Genomic DNA, 15,836 nt, shown 5'->3' with positions numbered 1-15,836 from the left:
ATTATGCTGTCAATCATGCTGCTCAAGAAAAAGTGAAAATTTTGTAATATATTTTCTACTGTATTTATTTGCTGCTACTTATTGATTTAACCTTTTGACAACCCCTGCCATAATATTTTAGAGCAGCAGTAATACATCAGAGGACTTGCTACCACTACGAACCTTGACTGTGTGGGCATTCTCAGTGTACCCCCATGATCAACAGGACCATTAATGAAATACAAAGCCATGTTCCTGTGGCAACTGTCAAAATCAGAACAAACTCTGATCCCAGTTAAATCCCTCTGCCATCCCATCAGACCCACTGCAACAGGATCAGCGGGCACCGATCAACCGCCATGGTATGGGGACCTAAGGAAGGACAACAGAAGACTACACATGGACCATTGCATAGCAGTGGCTCAATTAGATGGGCGCTCTTTTACTGAGACCCACAGTGGAAAATAAAATCGGTCTTTGCAAATAGGGCCAAATGCATAAATTGAACTCAATGGTTGTGTTCTTTACCCCCTTAAGCCCCCCAAAAAGAAAACCATATTGGCTCAGCTCAGTGTTGATGATTATGGCTTACAGCCAATGAAAGCCCAAAAGTGATTATCTCAGTAGATCACAATACTTTATAAAACCAGCTTGAAAAATGATTTAAATGAACTTTTTGATGATATTCTAAGTTTGTGAGAAGCACCCGTAGTCCATTCTGTTTCTCATAGGTAACAGTGGATCCACTTTTTTCATCCATATGCATAGAACGCACATACACATAAATTAAAGGGATGGTTTTGTGAACTAGTGGTCTTTGAATACATATAAATGAAAGAATAGCTCGAATCCATTCAGCTCTAATTTAATTTGCCGATACAAGCCCGTCGTGACAGTCCTCCTAAGATTAGCTGTAGAGCACACTTCTGGAGCAGCAATTACCAAGCGCTGTAACCGAGTGAAAAGCAAATCTATTGTGATAATCACATTCAGCAGGAGGGAATGGATTTTTCGAATACGTGGCAGATTTATCATTTCTTTTCTGCTCATTTTTTTACTTTGCCAGCTGTCTGCTAGATCTTTGCATACATTGTACAGGTCCTATTGTTTATTTCATTGCTGGACATCATAAGGATATTTAGATTAACTTACTTCTAAATTAGTCAAACCTGCTAAAATATTCAGTTTAATTGCCTAATGTCATGTCCGCCATGTCTGCCTTGTCTGTTTTGCCTCAAGAACCCCTGGAGCGGTGTGCACGCGCATCTCATGTCTGCTATCTTGCATGTTCCCTAGAGCAGTGTGCACACTCACCTCATGTCTGTTGAGCTGCAGGATGCCTGCGTTTCTGCTCTGCCTTCTGTAATCATCTCGTCATGTCTAGAATCCCTGATCATGTGTCCTTCCTATGCTCCAGCATAGGCTGGTTCTGCAATCATCTCTGCATGTCTGGAACTCTGATCATGTGACCTGCCTAGGTTTCATCACTGGTTCTGCAATCATCCCTGCATGTCTGGAATCCTGATCATGTGACTGCTCCCTGTGATCCTGGAGGATTTGAACTGGAAGTTCTCCTCTGGTCCTAACCCGGAAGTGGAGGTGCTATGCCCTATATCAGACCACCCATTCCTTTGCTCAGGGCCTGAGTATTGTGTTGCTTCCCTGCATGGCTGCTGGGTCGCTCCCTCTATTCTGTGCCCTTGCACTTTGCTCTGTCGTGCGTCTCTGCACACGCTCCGTGCTCGTATTCCGTCTCTTGTCTCGTGCTTTGTTTCGTGTTGTCCTTCATGCTTTGTTTGTCTTCGCTATGCTTCCTTGTTATGCTATGTTCTGTACCCTGTCCCTGACATGTCTTTCTACAGGTGCAGGCCACCGCTTTGTACCCTGTCCCTGACGTGTCTCTCTACACGTGCAGTCCTCCGCTCTGTACCCTGTCCCTGATGTGTCTCGCTACACGTGCAGGCCTCCATTCTGTACCCTGTCCCTGATGTGTCTCGCTACACGTGCAGGCCTCCGCTCTGTACTCTGTCTAGTCCCAAGGCTCTCCCTTGGCCCGGCTCAGGGCTTCGGCCTACACTCCGCTGCTAGACCCTGTCCCTGGCGTGTCTCTCTACACGTGCAAGCCTCCACTCTGTACCCTGTCTAGTCCCAAGGCTCTTTCTTGGCCCGGCTCTGGGTGTCACGCGGCGGCTGCCGCGCGCTCCTCTCTCTGCCTCCTCCCGGCCGCAGCTTACCCTTCCTCCGGCATCCCGCTTCCCTCTGCGCCGCCGTCCTCGGTCCTCCCTGGCTCCTCTTCCCTGTCCGGCGGTCCCCTTCGTCCGGTCTTCCGGACCGCGCCGGGTGCGCGCTCCCGCCCCTCCTGCTCGGCGGGCGCGCGCACATACTGTGCCTGGGCACGCGCGCTCCTCCTCCTCCTCCTGAGGACGCGCGCCTGCTCCTCCTCCACCTTAGGTCACGACCCGGAAGTCCTCCTACTAGCCCCTATATCTGGCCGCCTCTTCCTGCCAGCGGTGCCTGAGTATCACTGCTTTTCCCCAGTGATTTTGGCCGCCCTCTATGCTCGCTATCGCGTCCTGTCCATCCGTGGCTCGTTCCCCTCTCCTTTTTCCTCTTTCCTAGGTCCTGTGTCTCCCAGCCGTGCCCGCCTGTCCTGTGTCTCCCAGCCGTGCCGCCTGTCCTGTGTCTCCAAGCCGGTACCGTCAGTCCTGTACCCCCAACCCGGCTCTAGTAGTCTGTCTGTCGTTACTCTCCAGGGTACCAGCTGCCGTGGTAATAGTTACCCGCGGGCTTGCCCCAAACGCTCCCTGTATAGGGGGTGGTCCACCTGGTCAGCTCGCCCCCGGGAGGTTCGTTGCCACGGTCTAGCGGGTCCACCCCAGGTGTACCTTACAGAATACTCAGGCCATGGATTCCGCTGGTACCCCGACCCCGACTCAAAAGGAACTTTTGTTCCTTCGTGAGAATCAGGCGAGGATCATGTCGTTCCTCAAGTCGATGGAGTCCAGACTTTCATCTCTGCAAACCTCCGATCCGGGGATTGCCTCCCAGATCTCCGGCTTACAGCAGGAGCTTGCTCAGCAGCGCGACACCCAGGCCCATATTTTAAACTACATAGCTTCTGTAGATAACCGCCTTCTAGCTCTACAGACGGCGGCCGCTGTCCCTGTGCCTGCGGCAGCTTCCCAGTCCTCGCCCCGCTTGGCTAAACCCCCACGCTATAGTGGGGATCCCAAGCTCTGTCGGGGGTTCATTAACCAGTGTCAGTTGCACTTCGAGCTGGCACCCCTGCAGTATCCCTCCGACCGGGCCAAGGTGGCCTTTATGATTTCCCACTTAGAGGGTGAGGCATTGGCTTGGGTGAATCCTTTGTGGGAGCGAGATGACCCGATAGTCTCCCAGCTCGCAACCTTCTTGGAGACATTCCGCAAGGTCTTTGATGAGCCCGGGCGTCTGGTCTCCGCTACCGAGTCCTTATTCTGCCTTCGCCAGGGTGCTCTCTCTGTGGGACAGTACGCCATCCAGTTCCATACGTTGTCTTCTGAACTAGGATGGAACAATGAGGCGTTAGTAGGGGCTTTTTGGCGTGGCTTGTCGTCCCGAATCAAGGATGAGTTGGCAGGCAGGGATACACCTACTTCTTTGGAAGATCTCATCTCGCTGGCAACGCGAATTGACTTGCGTTTGCCAGACTAGATGTCTTCGTCCAGTACAACCCCTCAAATGCTCGTCTCCTGTCTCGGGTCCTGCGGATTTGCCCTCGGTCTATTGGGCTTTTTCAGATGTCTTTGATAAGAAAGAGGCAGAGGCTCTTCCACCGCATCGGCAATATGATTGCCCCATCGAGCTTGTTCCCGGCTCGACTCCGCCCCGGGGGCGAATCTATCCCTTGAATCCACTCGAGTCCCAGGCCATGTCGGAATATGTACAAGAGAATTTGGCCAAAGGCTTCATCCGAAAGTCTTCTTCTCCCGCTGGGGCTGGCTTCTTTTTTGTTAAGAAAAAGGACGGGTCTCTCCGTCCCTGTATTGACTATCGAGGTCTTAACCAGATTACCATCAAGAACAGATATCCTCTGCCTCTCATCCCCGAGCTGTTCGACCGGCTGCGAGGTGCGCGAATCTTCTCTAAATTGGATCTCCGAGGAGCCTATAATCTCGTCCGTATTCGCTCCGGAGATGAATGGAAGACCGCCTTCAACACCAGGGATGGACACTACGAGTACCTCGTCATGCCCTTCGGCTTGTGCAACGCTCCCGCAGTTTTTCAAGAATTCGTGAACGACATCTTCCGAGACCTTCTGTACTCCAGTGTGGTTGTATACCTTGACGATATCCTGATCTTCTCTCCCGATCTGTCCACCCACAGAAGAGATGTCCGCCGAGTGTTGTTCCGATTGAGGGAGAATCGTCTGTACGCCAAATTGGAGAAGTGCGTCTTTGAACAGTCCTCCCTTCCATTTTTGGGATATATCATCTCCGACTTCGGCCTGCGTATGGATCCGGCGAAGGTGTCTGCCGTGCTCAACTGGCCACGTCCCCAAGGGGTGAAAGCCGTTCAGCGATTTCTCGGCTTCGCAAATTATTATCGGCAGTTCATCCCTCATTTTTCCTCATTGGCCGGCTCTATCTCATCTTTGATTCGTAAAGGAGCCAACCCGCACGTCTGGACCCCTGAAGCAGAGGAGGCCTTCCTATCTCTAAAACGAGCTTTTACCACGGCTTCCGTACTCCATCGTCCTGAGGCCAACAAACCGTTCGTCCTCGAAGTGGATGCATCAGCAACTGGAGCCGGAGCGGTTTTGTCTCAAAAATCTTCTTCCGGTAAACTCGTCACGTGCGGCTTCTTTTCCAAGTCCTTTTCCACCCCAGAGCGGAATTATTCCATAGGGGACCAAGAACTGCTGGCCATCAAGTTAGCTCTAGAAGAGTGGAGATACTTATTGGAGGGCGCCGCACATCCCTTCACAATCTTCACAGATCATAAGAATCTAGCTTATCTTCGGTCTGCGCAGAGACTCAACCCACGCCAGGCCAGGTGGTCTCTGTTCTTCGCTCGATTCGATTTTGATCTACATTTTCGCCCAGGCAACAAGAACCTCAAAGCTGACGCTTTGTCCAGATCCTTCCTTCCCTCAGATGTCGAAGAAGAACCCACGCATATCTTGGATCCATCCCGGCTCATCACGGTGGCACCACTTTCTCTTCTCTCACCTCCACCTGGCAAGACTTTTGTGCTGGAGAAGGACCGAGGACGAATCCTTCACTGGGGACATGCTTCCAAGCTGGCTGGCCATCTCGGGATTAAGAAGACACTTCACCTGGTAGCCCGCTACTACTGGTGGCCGACTCTTCCCCAGGATGTCCGGGATTTCGTCGCCTCCTGTCTCTCCTGTGCCAAGATCAAGGTGCCTAGGCAGTTACCTTCTGGGCTTCTACACCCGCTTCCTATACCCTCGTCCCCCTGGCAACACATTGCCATGGACTTTATTACGGACCTACCCCACTCTGCCAACTGTACAGTCGTCCTAGTGGTGGTTGATAGGTTTTCTAAGATGGCACACTTCGTTCCCCTTTCCGGCTTACCATCAGCTCCAGCCTTGGCGAAGATCTTTGTTCAGCACATCTTCCGTCTTCATGGACTGCCCCAACATATTGTTTCTGACAGAGGAGTCCAATTTACCTCTCGCTTCTGGAGAGCCCTATGCAGATCAATGGATGTCACTCTCGACTTCTCCTCATCTTACCACCCCCAGTCCAACGGTCAGGCTGAACGGACAAATCAGTGCTTGGTGAACTACCTCCGGCATTTTTCCAATGTCCACCAGAACGACTGGGCTGAACTTCTCCCGTGGGCTGAGTTCGCCTATAATAACCACGCCAGCGAGTCTTCAGGCAAGTCCCCTTTCTTTATCGTCTATGGGCAACATCCTGGTGTACCTCTACCGGTTCCTCCTGTCTCGGGTGTACCGGCGGCTGACCTTCTGACCGGGGAATTCTCCAGGATCTGGCAGGAGACCAAGGCCGCTCTCGAGTTGGTACGTAACAGAGTTAAGAGACACGCCGACAAAAGACGACTGGATGCTCCGCCATATCACCCTGGTGATAAAGTTTGGCTGGCCTCCAAGTTTATTCGCCTCAAGGTCCCTTCCAATAAACTGGGTCCCCGTTATATTGGACCTTTTGAGATCTTGTCCCGTATTAACGATGTCTCCTATAAACTACGGCTTCCTGCCTCTCTCCGTATCCCTAATGCCTTTCATGTGTCCTTGCTAAAACCAGTCGTCTTCAATCGTTTCCTTTCTAAAGCCCCTCACTCACCTCCGCCTGTCTCCGCAGACGATGTATTTGAGGTTAAAGATATTTTGGCCATGAGAAAGCAAAAGGGGAGAACCTTTTTCTTGGTTGATTGGAAGGGCTTTGGTCCCGAGGAGAGGTCCTGGGAGCCCCAAGAGAACATCCAGGCCCCTCGAATCTTGGCCAAATTCTTTTCCGGACTGCGGAGGGGGGCGCGTAAGGAGGGGGGTACTGTCACGCGGCGGCTGCCGCGCGCTCCTCTCTCTGCCTCCTCCCGGCCGCAGCTTACCCTTCCTCCGGCATCCCGCTTCCCTCTGCGCCGCCGTCCTCGGTCCTCCCTGGCTCCTCTTCCCTGTCCGGCGGTCCCCTTCGTCCGGTCTTCCGGACCGCGCCGGGTGCGCGCTCCCGCCCCTCCTGCTCGGCGGGCGCGCGCACATACTGTGCCTGGGCACGCGCGCTCCTCCTCCTCCTCCTGAGGACGCGCGCCTGCTCCTCCTCCACCTTAGGTCACGACCCGGAAGTCCTCCTACTAGCCCCTATATCTGGCCGCCTCTTCCTGCCAGCGGTGCCTGAGTATCACTGCTTTTCCCCAGTGATTTTGGCCGCCCTCTATGCTCGCTATCGCGTCCTGTCCATCCGTGGCTCGTTCCCCTCTCCTTTTTCCTCTTTCCTAGGTCCTGTGTCTCCCAGCCGTGCCCGCCTGTCCTGTGTCTCCCAGCCGTGCCGCCTGTCCTGTGTCTCCAAGCCGGTACCGTCAGTCCTGTACCCCCAACCCGGCTCTAGTAGTCTGTCTGTCGTTACTCTCCAGGGTACCAGCTGCCGTGGTAATAGTTACCCGCGGGCTTGCCCCAAACGCTCCCTGTATAGGGGGTGGTCCACCTGGTCAGCTCGCCCCCGGGAGGTTCGTTGCCACGGTCTAGCGGGTCCACCCCAGGTGTACCTTACACTGGGCTTCGGCCTACGCTCCACTGCTAGACTCTTTCCCTGTCCCTGGCGTGCCCCTTGGCACGCGCAGGCCCCGTCTTGTACTTTGCCCCTGGCATGCCCTCTGCATGCGCAGGACTCTGCCTCTTACCCTATGCCTTGTCTCTGATATTTCGTGCGCCCTTGCACTTTTCGTACTAGGCTTTTCCGTGCTGTCTCGCACGCGTCTCTGTCCTGTACCTTTGCCTAGCCCTGCCTTGTGGCTCCCTGCACTCATGCTCGTGCCTGGTCACCCGGTGCCTGCATGTTGTGCCTCAACCGTGCCGCCTCTAGTCGTGCTCGCCTGTGTGCCTCAGCCGTGCCCGCCGTCCAGTGCTATAGTGGTTACCGGCTGTGTGAGCCGCAGCGGTGCCGCCTCTAGTCGTGCCCGCCTGCATATGCCACTGCCGGTGCCCCAGCCGTGATTTCTGTGCTCCCTTGCACTCACGCTGGTTTTTGCACTTTGCCTTTTCGTGCTACTCTTGCACAAAGTCTTTTGCTTACTTTGCTCTGCTCTGAACCCTGTCTTGCCTGCCGGATTCCGTAACCTGCCGACCTCTGCCAGAGGTCTAGCCCTAGATGACTGCGGCCTGATGTCCAGAGCTGATTTCCGCAGTCTGATTCCTGGACCCTGTCGATCGATGCCAGCATCCCGGATACCGATGCCACCGTACCCTATCGTGGTTCCTGGCTTGTCCTCTGCACTCACAGGCCTCCGTCCTGTATCTCTCCCTGGCGTGTCTCTTCGCACGCGCAGGCCACCGTCCCTGTACCTGTCCCTGGCATGCCCCTTGGCATGCGCAGGCCTCTGTCCTGTGAACCTGACCCGGGCGTGTTCGTTGACACGCATCCTGTTTCTAACTTTGTCTTGTCTCCTTGCATGGAACCCTGGTTTGCTTACCGGATGTCCGGAACCTGCCGATCACCTTCAGAGCTACAGAACCTGATGTCCCGGTTGATCGTTGCCTGCTGTCCGGAGTCCGATGTCCTCGTGCCTCTGTCTACCATCTGAACGTGCCATGCTTTGGACCTCGGCGTGCCCTTGCACGCATCTTGCTTTATGTACTTTGTGTGTTCACGTTTTGCACCTGTTGTACCCAGAAGTGTTCCTTAATGAAGTTTCCTTGAACTAACGTCTTGTCTCGCCTTGTCTTGTTTCTCTGAGCCGGCCGTCTGGTCCAGCTGCCGTGGTGGCTCAACAGGTTTGGACCGTGAAGAAGGCGAATAGGTCGCCGAAACGCGTAGTCCCATTTGCGTTTATTTCTGCCACGCACTCTGGTTCCTGATCCTTGTGGGTCTTTTTTTAACCTTTTTGAAGAAATAAAGAAAAGTATTATTTTACTCCAATCCTGGTTTGCTGAGCCCTTGCTGGATTTCCTTTTTGTTCTCCTATTAAAGGATTTACTCCTAATCCAGTCCGTGCAGGAACTTGATCACCAGGTGGGAAAGACCCATGAGTCTCATTGCTGCAGCTGGACACTGACATACATACTCTGACATATCTATAGTATACAGTATGTCATCAGCATCAGATGGGAGCCGACTCCCAGCACCATCATGAGTTGGCTGCTAACAGCTCCTGCGGCGTCCAGAGCTAAACAATTTGAAGTTGCGCAACATAATCACCCCATAACACTGTTTAGTGGCTGCTCTAGGTCCTGTATGTGACCTCCTATGCATATAAATGGAGCTGATCTGCAGTACCTAAGAACGGCCACTAAGCAGTGTGATGGAGCGATGCTGCTCCGTGCCATCACATGGTTTACGTTCAGCTTCTGATTGGTTGTAGCATCAAATGACACCCCACCCCATATCTAATATTGATGACCAAAAGATAGGCACTCAATATTGGGGGTAGAAACTTTGTAAAAAAAAAAAAAACTGGTTAGCTTTATTAGTAAGATTGTCAAGGGTGCAGCTTCACTTTAATTTGACTTAGACTGGGGTGCAGTTTTAACTTTTAACTATTTTTTTTTTTTTTTTACTCTGCTTAGATCACATTGCCTAAGTGTTGTTGATAGATCCATTACGCTAGTTGTTTTTCCATATGAATTACCCCAGTTGTGCAGTCCAACAGTGGTCATTTAAAGGGCTCCTTCTTTAAGTGTCTACTAATTGATATACTATGCTAGGGAATTCTAAGTTAAGGCCTAAATGTCTCTTGCTCTGGAGGTCGAAATGATTTGAAATGCATTTCTTATTGGGAACACGTTGGGCAGGTTTACATTAAACGACCTCTGACCAGTATCCTCTTTGCTGTAGACAGGCAGCATTATGTAATGCACTGAGAGATCAGTGATGGATTGTTCTGCATAGGCTGCCACGTCATCTGCTGTCGAGAATGATGATTTTTAAACTGGCTTCAAAGCTATTTCACCCCACAAACGAACGTTTTGCTTGTTGTTCAAGTGATTGGCAGACTGTTTACACTGTCGAATAATCGAGAAACGAGCGTTCTTAGAAGCATTCCGCTTTAATTACTGCTTTTCCCACATGTTCCAACTAATTACTGTGGGTAACAGTAGATGGCCATTTTTCTTGGTAAGCATCGAGAGACCCTTCTAACAAGAAGGACTTGTGCAAAGCAGACAATCTCTTCTTCTCTATGGGACTAAATACTTTGTTTCTAGAGCTCCCATAGAGTATAATGTTAAGATTCTAGAGGTAGGACGCCCACTTCTTCAATCAACACTTTAAGCAAGAATGAGATTTCACCCGTGAAGCCGATATATATCTATCTATCTTTGCATTTCTATTTTCTGTTTGATTAAATCACTTTTTCTATTACAAGAAACCCCAAGCCGCAAACTAGATCTGTCAGTGTGGAATGGTTTACGTCTAGCAGACTGGATTGTGTGTGTGCTGTTTTTCCCAAAAATGTTGATGGCCAAGATTATAGCGGCGCTCTTATTAATAGCGTGTCATTGCTGTTGATGGACCGTGCCCCATAGCTGATAACAAGATGAACATAGGGAAAAGACTCTCTTAAAAACAGATAACTGCATCTTGTCTCCGTATCTCCGGCAGATCAAGCTGATCCCAGGGCTTGTGTTGTGTAAATTATGGTGTTTTTCACAGAGGCGGCTCGTGTGTTTCATTACTGTAATTGAGGAGACAGTTCTGATAGCGCATCATAGAAACGAAGCGCTGTCTTATTCTTGGCACAAATAATAAGAATAATTATATCTACTAACATAAAGGGAAATTCCCATCTCCAAGATCCTATCCCAATATGTAGTAGGTGCAATAATAATAATATTAGCATGCACCTCCAATTAGAAATGTAGTATAGTTTTTATGATATGCTATGTCTTTGCTCGTGTACAGGCATTGCAGGACCTTAGGTATCCAGGTTACGACCACTAGCAACTAGTTGTCACTATATCAGTGGTCGTAACCATGGATTCCCAAGGTCGTGCACATGAGGAAAGAGGCATAGCGAATCAGAAGAACTATGCTACATTTCTAATTGGAGGGATTTGCTAATATTATTATTACACCTGCTACATATTGAGACAGGATCTTGGAGCTGGGAATACTACTTAGAATCATAGAATCGTAGAGTTGGAAGGGACCTCCTGGGCCATCTGGTCCAACCCCCTGCTCAAAGCAGGATTCGCTAAATCATCCCAGTTAGATGTCTGTCCAGCCTCTGTTTGAAGACTTCCATTGAAGGAGAACTCACCACTTCTCGTGGCAGCCTGTTCCACTCATTGATCACTCTAACTGTCAAAAAGTTTTTTCTAATATCTAATCTGTGTCTCCTCCCATTCAGCTTCATCCCATTGCTTCTAGTCTTTCCTTGTGCAAATGAGAATAAAGTTGATCCTTCTACAATGTGACAGCCCTTTAGATATTTGTAGACAGCTATTAAGTCTCCTCTCAGTCTTCTCTTTTGCAAACTAAACATTCCCAAATCCTGCAACCTTTCCTCATAAGACAGGGTTTGCAGACCGGTCACCATTCTGGTCGCTCTTTTCTGAACTTGCTCCAGTTTGTTGATGTCTTTTTTAAAATGTGGTGCCCAAAATTGGACACAATATTCCAGATGAGGTCTGACCAAAGAGGAGTAGAGGGCAATAATTACTTCACGTGATCTAGACTGTATGCTTCTGTTAATACATCCTAGAATTGCATTTGCCTTTTTTGCTTTCTATTAGTATACCCAAGTCTTTTTCACATGTGCTGTCACTTAGCCCTATTCCTCCCATTCTATATATGCTTTTTTCATTTTTATTGCCCAGATGTAGTACTTTGCATTTCTCCCTGTTAAAAACCATTCTGTTAGTTGCTGCCCACTTCTCCAGTTTATTTAAATCTTTTTGAATCCTCTCTCTCTCTTCTCTAGTATTAGCTATCCCTCCTAGCTTTGTGTCATCAGCAAATTTAATCAGTTTACCCTCAATTCCTTCATCTAAATCGTTGATAAAGATGTTGAACAATACAGGGCCCAGGACAGAGCCCTGTGGTACCCCACTTGAGACATTCTTCCAACTGGATGTGCAGCCATTTACGACCACTCTTTGGGTCCGATCACTAAGCCAGTTATGAATCCACGTAACAGTTGCCTTGTCCATTCCATACTTAGTCATTTTTTCAATAAGGATTGTATGAGAGACTTTGTCAAATGCCTTGCTGAAGTCAAGATATACTATACAGCATTTCCTTGATCCACCCAATCAGTAATACCGTCATAGAAGGAAATTAAATTAGTCTGACATGACTTATTAGTTACAAACCCATGCTGACTCTGTTTAATCACTTCATTCTTATCCAGGTATTGACATACATGTTGTTTAATAATTTGTTCAAAGATCTTTCCTGGTATAGAAGTCAGACTCACCGGCCTATAGTTGCCTGGGTCCACCTTCTTCCCCTTTTTGAAGATAGGAACAACATTTGCTCTTCTCCAGTCTTCTGGCACTTCTCCTGTTCTCCAAGAATTTTCAAAGATTATGGAGAGGGGTTCAAAAATTTCTTCTGCTATCTCCTTCAGTACTCTGGGGTGTAATTCATCTGGACCTGGAAACTTGAATTCATTTAGGTTAGCTAAGTGTTTCCTCACTATCTTTCTGTTTATAGATATCCTGGATTCTTCTATTCCCTTAATAGGACAGTGAATAACAGTTGATGTTACATTTCCTTTCTGAGAGAAAACAGATGCAAAGTAGGAATTTAAAAGTTCAGCCTTCTCAACATCCTGTCTTACCATTTCATCATTTTCATCCTGTAAAAATCCTATAGCATCTTTGACTTTTCTTTTACTTTTGACATATCCCCAAAATCCTTTATTATTGCTTTTGACATCTCTTGCAAGCCTCAATTCATTTTCAGCTTTAGATAATCTGATTTGTGCCCTGCAGGTTCTGCAGACAGCATTATATTCTTCTTTAGATATGCCTCCCTCTTTCCATTTTATAAACATTTTTTTCTTCCTTTTTAGCATGTGCTTAAGTTCTGTGTTCATCCATCCTGGCTTCCTTAAATGCTTCCTATTCTTCCCTCTTTTCGGAATTGTTAACAACTGTGCTTTGAGAATTTCATTTTTCAAGATTTCCCATCCTTCCTGGACATTTTTGTCTTTAAGGATATCCAGCCATTGGATCCCTCCAATTCTCTTTCTGAATCCCTTAAAATCTGCCTTTCTGAAATCTAACCTTGACGTCTGAGTCTTCACAGGTCTTCCGCCTCTAGTTATCCAAAATTCTAAAATAGCATGGTCGCTACCTCCTAGGGTCCCAGCCACTTTTACCTCCTCAACCATTTCCTCCCTGTTTATAAGGATTAGATCCAAGGTAGCAGTTCCCCTTGTTTTCTCCTTTACCTTTTGGAAGATAAAGTTGTCAGCAAGAGAGGATAAGAATTTCCTTGACCTGTTAGTTTTGCCTGAGAGAGATTCCCAACAAATGTCTGGATAGTTGAAATCTCCCATGACAACTATGTCATATTTTTAGGAGAACTTGGCCATTTGATGCATAAAGAGTTCATCCATATCTTCAGCTTGCACAGGCGGCCTGTAGTAAATGCCTACAATGGTGTCCTTTCCATTGTTCTGTCCTTGTATTCTTAAAGATATTTGTTGGGTGAGGGGCACAAGCAAATATTATATATGGATATTTCAGTACATGCAGTTGTGTAAGGTTTCTAAATAAGTTACATAAACTGTTAAAGCTGCTTTAAAATTAAATTCTTTAAAGTGGTACTCCAGGGAGATAAAAAATAATTGAACTCCACATTCTTCAAAAAATCATGGGGGGCATGGCATGCTTCTTGAGTCAAATGCATGCCATCCCTCAGACTAATCCTTATCTGTGTGTTTTTAATTTTTCACCTTCCCCTCACTCTCTGCTCTTCTTTACCGACATTCCTCATATGATACACAAGAGTTGTGAAGGAGCGCGGAGTGAGCAGGCATATTGTCGTCACTTGTTTTGTGATATCTCCTGACTCCTTTACAATTATTATGTGACGTCTTTCCACTTACCTTGCATTCTCTCCATGCACTTTCACAGATTGTATGTGACATGTCAAGGAGCAGGGAGGGTGCCTAGGTTAAGCAAGGAGGGAGCCACGAGGTGTCACAAATAAGCTGTAAAGAAGTGACATCTGCGCTGGAAGACGAGGCATGACTATAAATCCCTATATATCCATTCCTTATAGATTATGAATCCTCGTGGGCAGAGTCCTCTCTCCTCCTGTACCACTTGTTCACTTGTTTTGTTTAAGGTTAACTTACTTGTTTTTATTATGTACACCCCTTTTCACATGTAGAACGCCATGGAATTAATGGCGCAATAATAATAATAGATTACTTGGTAACAATGTAATGCCACATTTCTCCTGTAGTGGCCACTGCTAAGAAAATGTGTAACCTACTGCAACTTCCCTTAGTAACAGATTATCAGTGGTAGTTTTATCATGTTCCGTGTGTCTGTATTTTGAAAGTAGCTTGTTTTGCTGGTAACTTAAGCCCTCCATACATGGGATCGGCCGACACTCAGTGTATGGGGGTGCTAGACAACTCATTATCTGGGGAGTTAAGGATCCTGTCTGGTTTTGGCCTCCGGATTACTCCGTTCTCTCCGAGATGAGCTCCGATGCAGGCAGCGCTTCTCTCACAGAAAACTCAAGAGCTGTCGGCCAACCTGGTGCTTCTGTGTATGGGAGAGTCGCCTGAGATGGCTCCCACTAGAGTGATAGGTCTGTCCAGCAGCCATCTCGTGTGTGGTGGGCTTTACAGCTTGAAACTAATATGAAAATTATAGACAATGGAATAAATGCAACATACATTAGTAAATGAACCTCTATGGCTGATGCGTATTTAGGTTTGCTTATTACTATACTGATATTTTTATTTAATGTCTTTCAGGGAATATCTGGGAAAACAACTGCAGTCAGAACAACCCCCAGCAGTGACTGCCAGAAGTTAAATCTATCATTGATGTGCTGCAGCATCCGCGCTTCGCATCTGTTCCTCCAAACCATGTTTTCCTATTTTTTTCAATTAACGACCCTCTCTGTGTTTGCTCTCCTCACCCGTTAAAATCCATGTTGTAGTGAAATATTCATGTGAAACTGTTATTGTGGGTTACAATTCACTATGACATGGTGGTCGGAGGGACTGCAAGTATCATTTGTGCAGATTTAAGGTGCAGAATTAAAGAGAAGAAATCTGTTAGTAGTCTCGCTAATTTATTACATGAAAAATGCAAATAAAACATTCCGGAAACACTCCCACCTTGCTTTATTATTCTATTGTGCTTTCCACTTCAGTTATATAGTGCTGACATATTTGATGGGCTCTATGCACAACTGTCTCTATTCCTGTGTCCTTCAGCCATCGCTTAGACTCTGCCGCTCTGTTCCGGGTGGAGAAGCTAACAGTAAAGGGGGAGTAGATGTAGACTCCTGTCCCAATAATGCAGTTAGCTATGCCCCTGGAGGTGAGTTCACTTCCCTTCTTGTGGTCGCCCTCATCAGTAAGTAATAAATGTTGTCACTCATGGTCGTGCTGGTCAGCCAATCACCGGGTCTAGCCAGCTGTCCGATAGCCAGGTTCGTCTGACCAGTAGTGCACTAGACGCTATTTAAATGCACTTTAGTTGTGTATCGTTGCCAGTCATTGTATATTCTTTTCTGTGGTTTATTGTGAATTGACCCTTGGATTGTATGGTGCACAATGTACTGCCTGACCTGCTGGACTTGAGCCCTGATATCTCTTGACTACATGATTCTGGTTTTGTTATTTTTCCCATCTTCTTGATTTTGACTCTGCATGCATACAATTTTTCCTCACCTCACTCTACTGGGCAACAAAGACCAGACCCTACAGCAAAGACCAGGGCCTTATACAGGGGTGTAAGGTAGCATCTGTGGGCATCTGAATGGAGCAGCTTGTGCAAAATTTGCCCATTGACATCTAATTTGACTTAATGGCTAGTCTAAGGGCTGCTTCAGTCATCCATGCAAATCGGTCTGAACACAGACTATCGACTTCAGCGTGTCTACACATTGTGGTCCGTTCTAGGACCAATTTATAAGGATGTTTGAGGCAATCCATATAGCTAGTATCTAGTTGTTGTTCTTAGATCAGACCAGACC

The 15,836-nt window shown here is 47.9% G+C and overlaps 1 protein-coding gene across 4 annotated transcripts in view; it reads left to right on the top strand.

The window, feature by feature from the left end:
- Nucleotides 1-14,967, top strand: part of ATP6V1H (ATPase H+ transporting V1 subunit H) — a 215,105-nt gene extending 200,138 nt beyond the window's left edge. For all 4 annotated transcript variants that reach the window (XR_012233809.1, XM_073583811.1, XM_073583809.1 and 1 more), the window contains one exon: nucleotides 14,605-14,967. Coding sequence is in view for 3 of the 4 variants with exons in the window: in XM_073583811.1 (XP_073439912.1) it covers nucleotides 14,605-14,665 (61 nt within the window). In the remaining variant the exon portion in view is untranslated. The remainder of the gene's footprint in view (nucleotides 1-14,604) is intronic.
- Nucleotides 14,968-15,836: the final 869 nt, after the last annotated feature.

This window comes from Dendrobates tinctorius, unplaced genomic scaffold, assembly GCF_039654945.1.
Source record: "Dendrobates tinctorius isolate UK_male_01 unplaced genomic scaffold, ASM3965494v1 ptg000081l, whole genome shotgun sequence".
NCBI classification, from domain to species: domain Eukaryota; kingdom Metazoa; phylum Chordata; class Amphibia; order Anura; family Dendrobatidae; genus Dendrobates; species Dendrobates tinctorius.
Note: the sequence above shows the minus strand (reverse complement) of the source record. Positions and strands in the feature narration are given on the sequence as shown.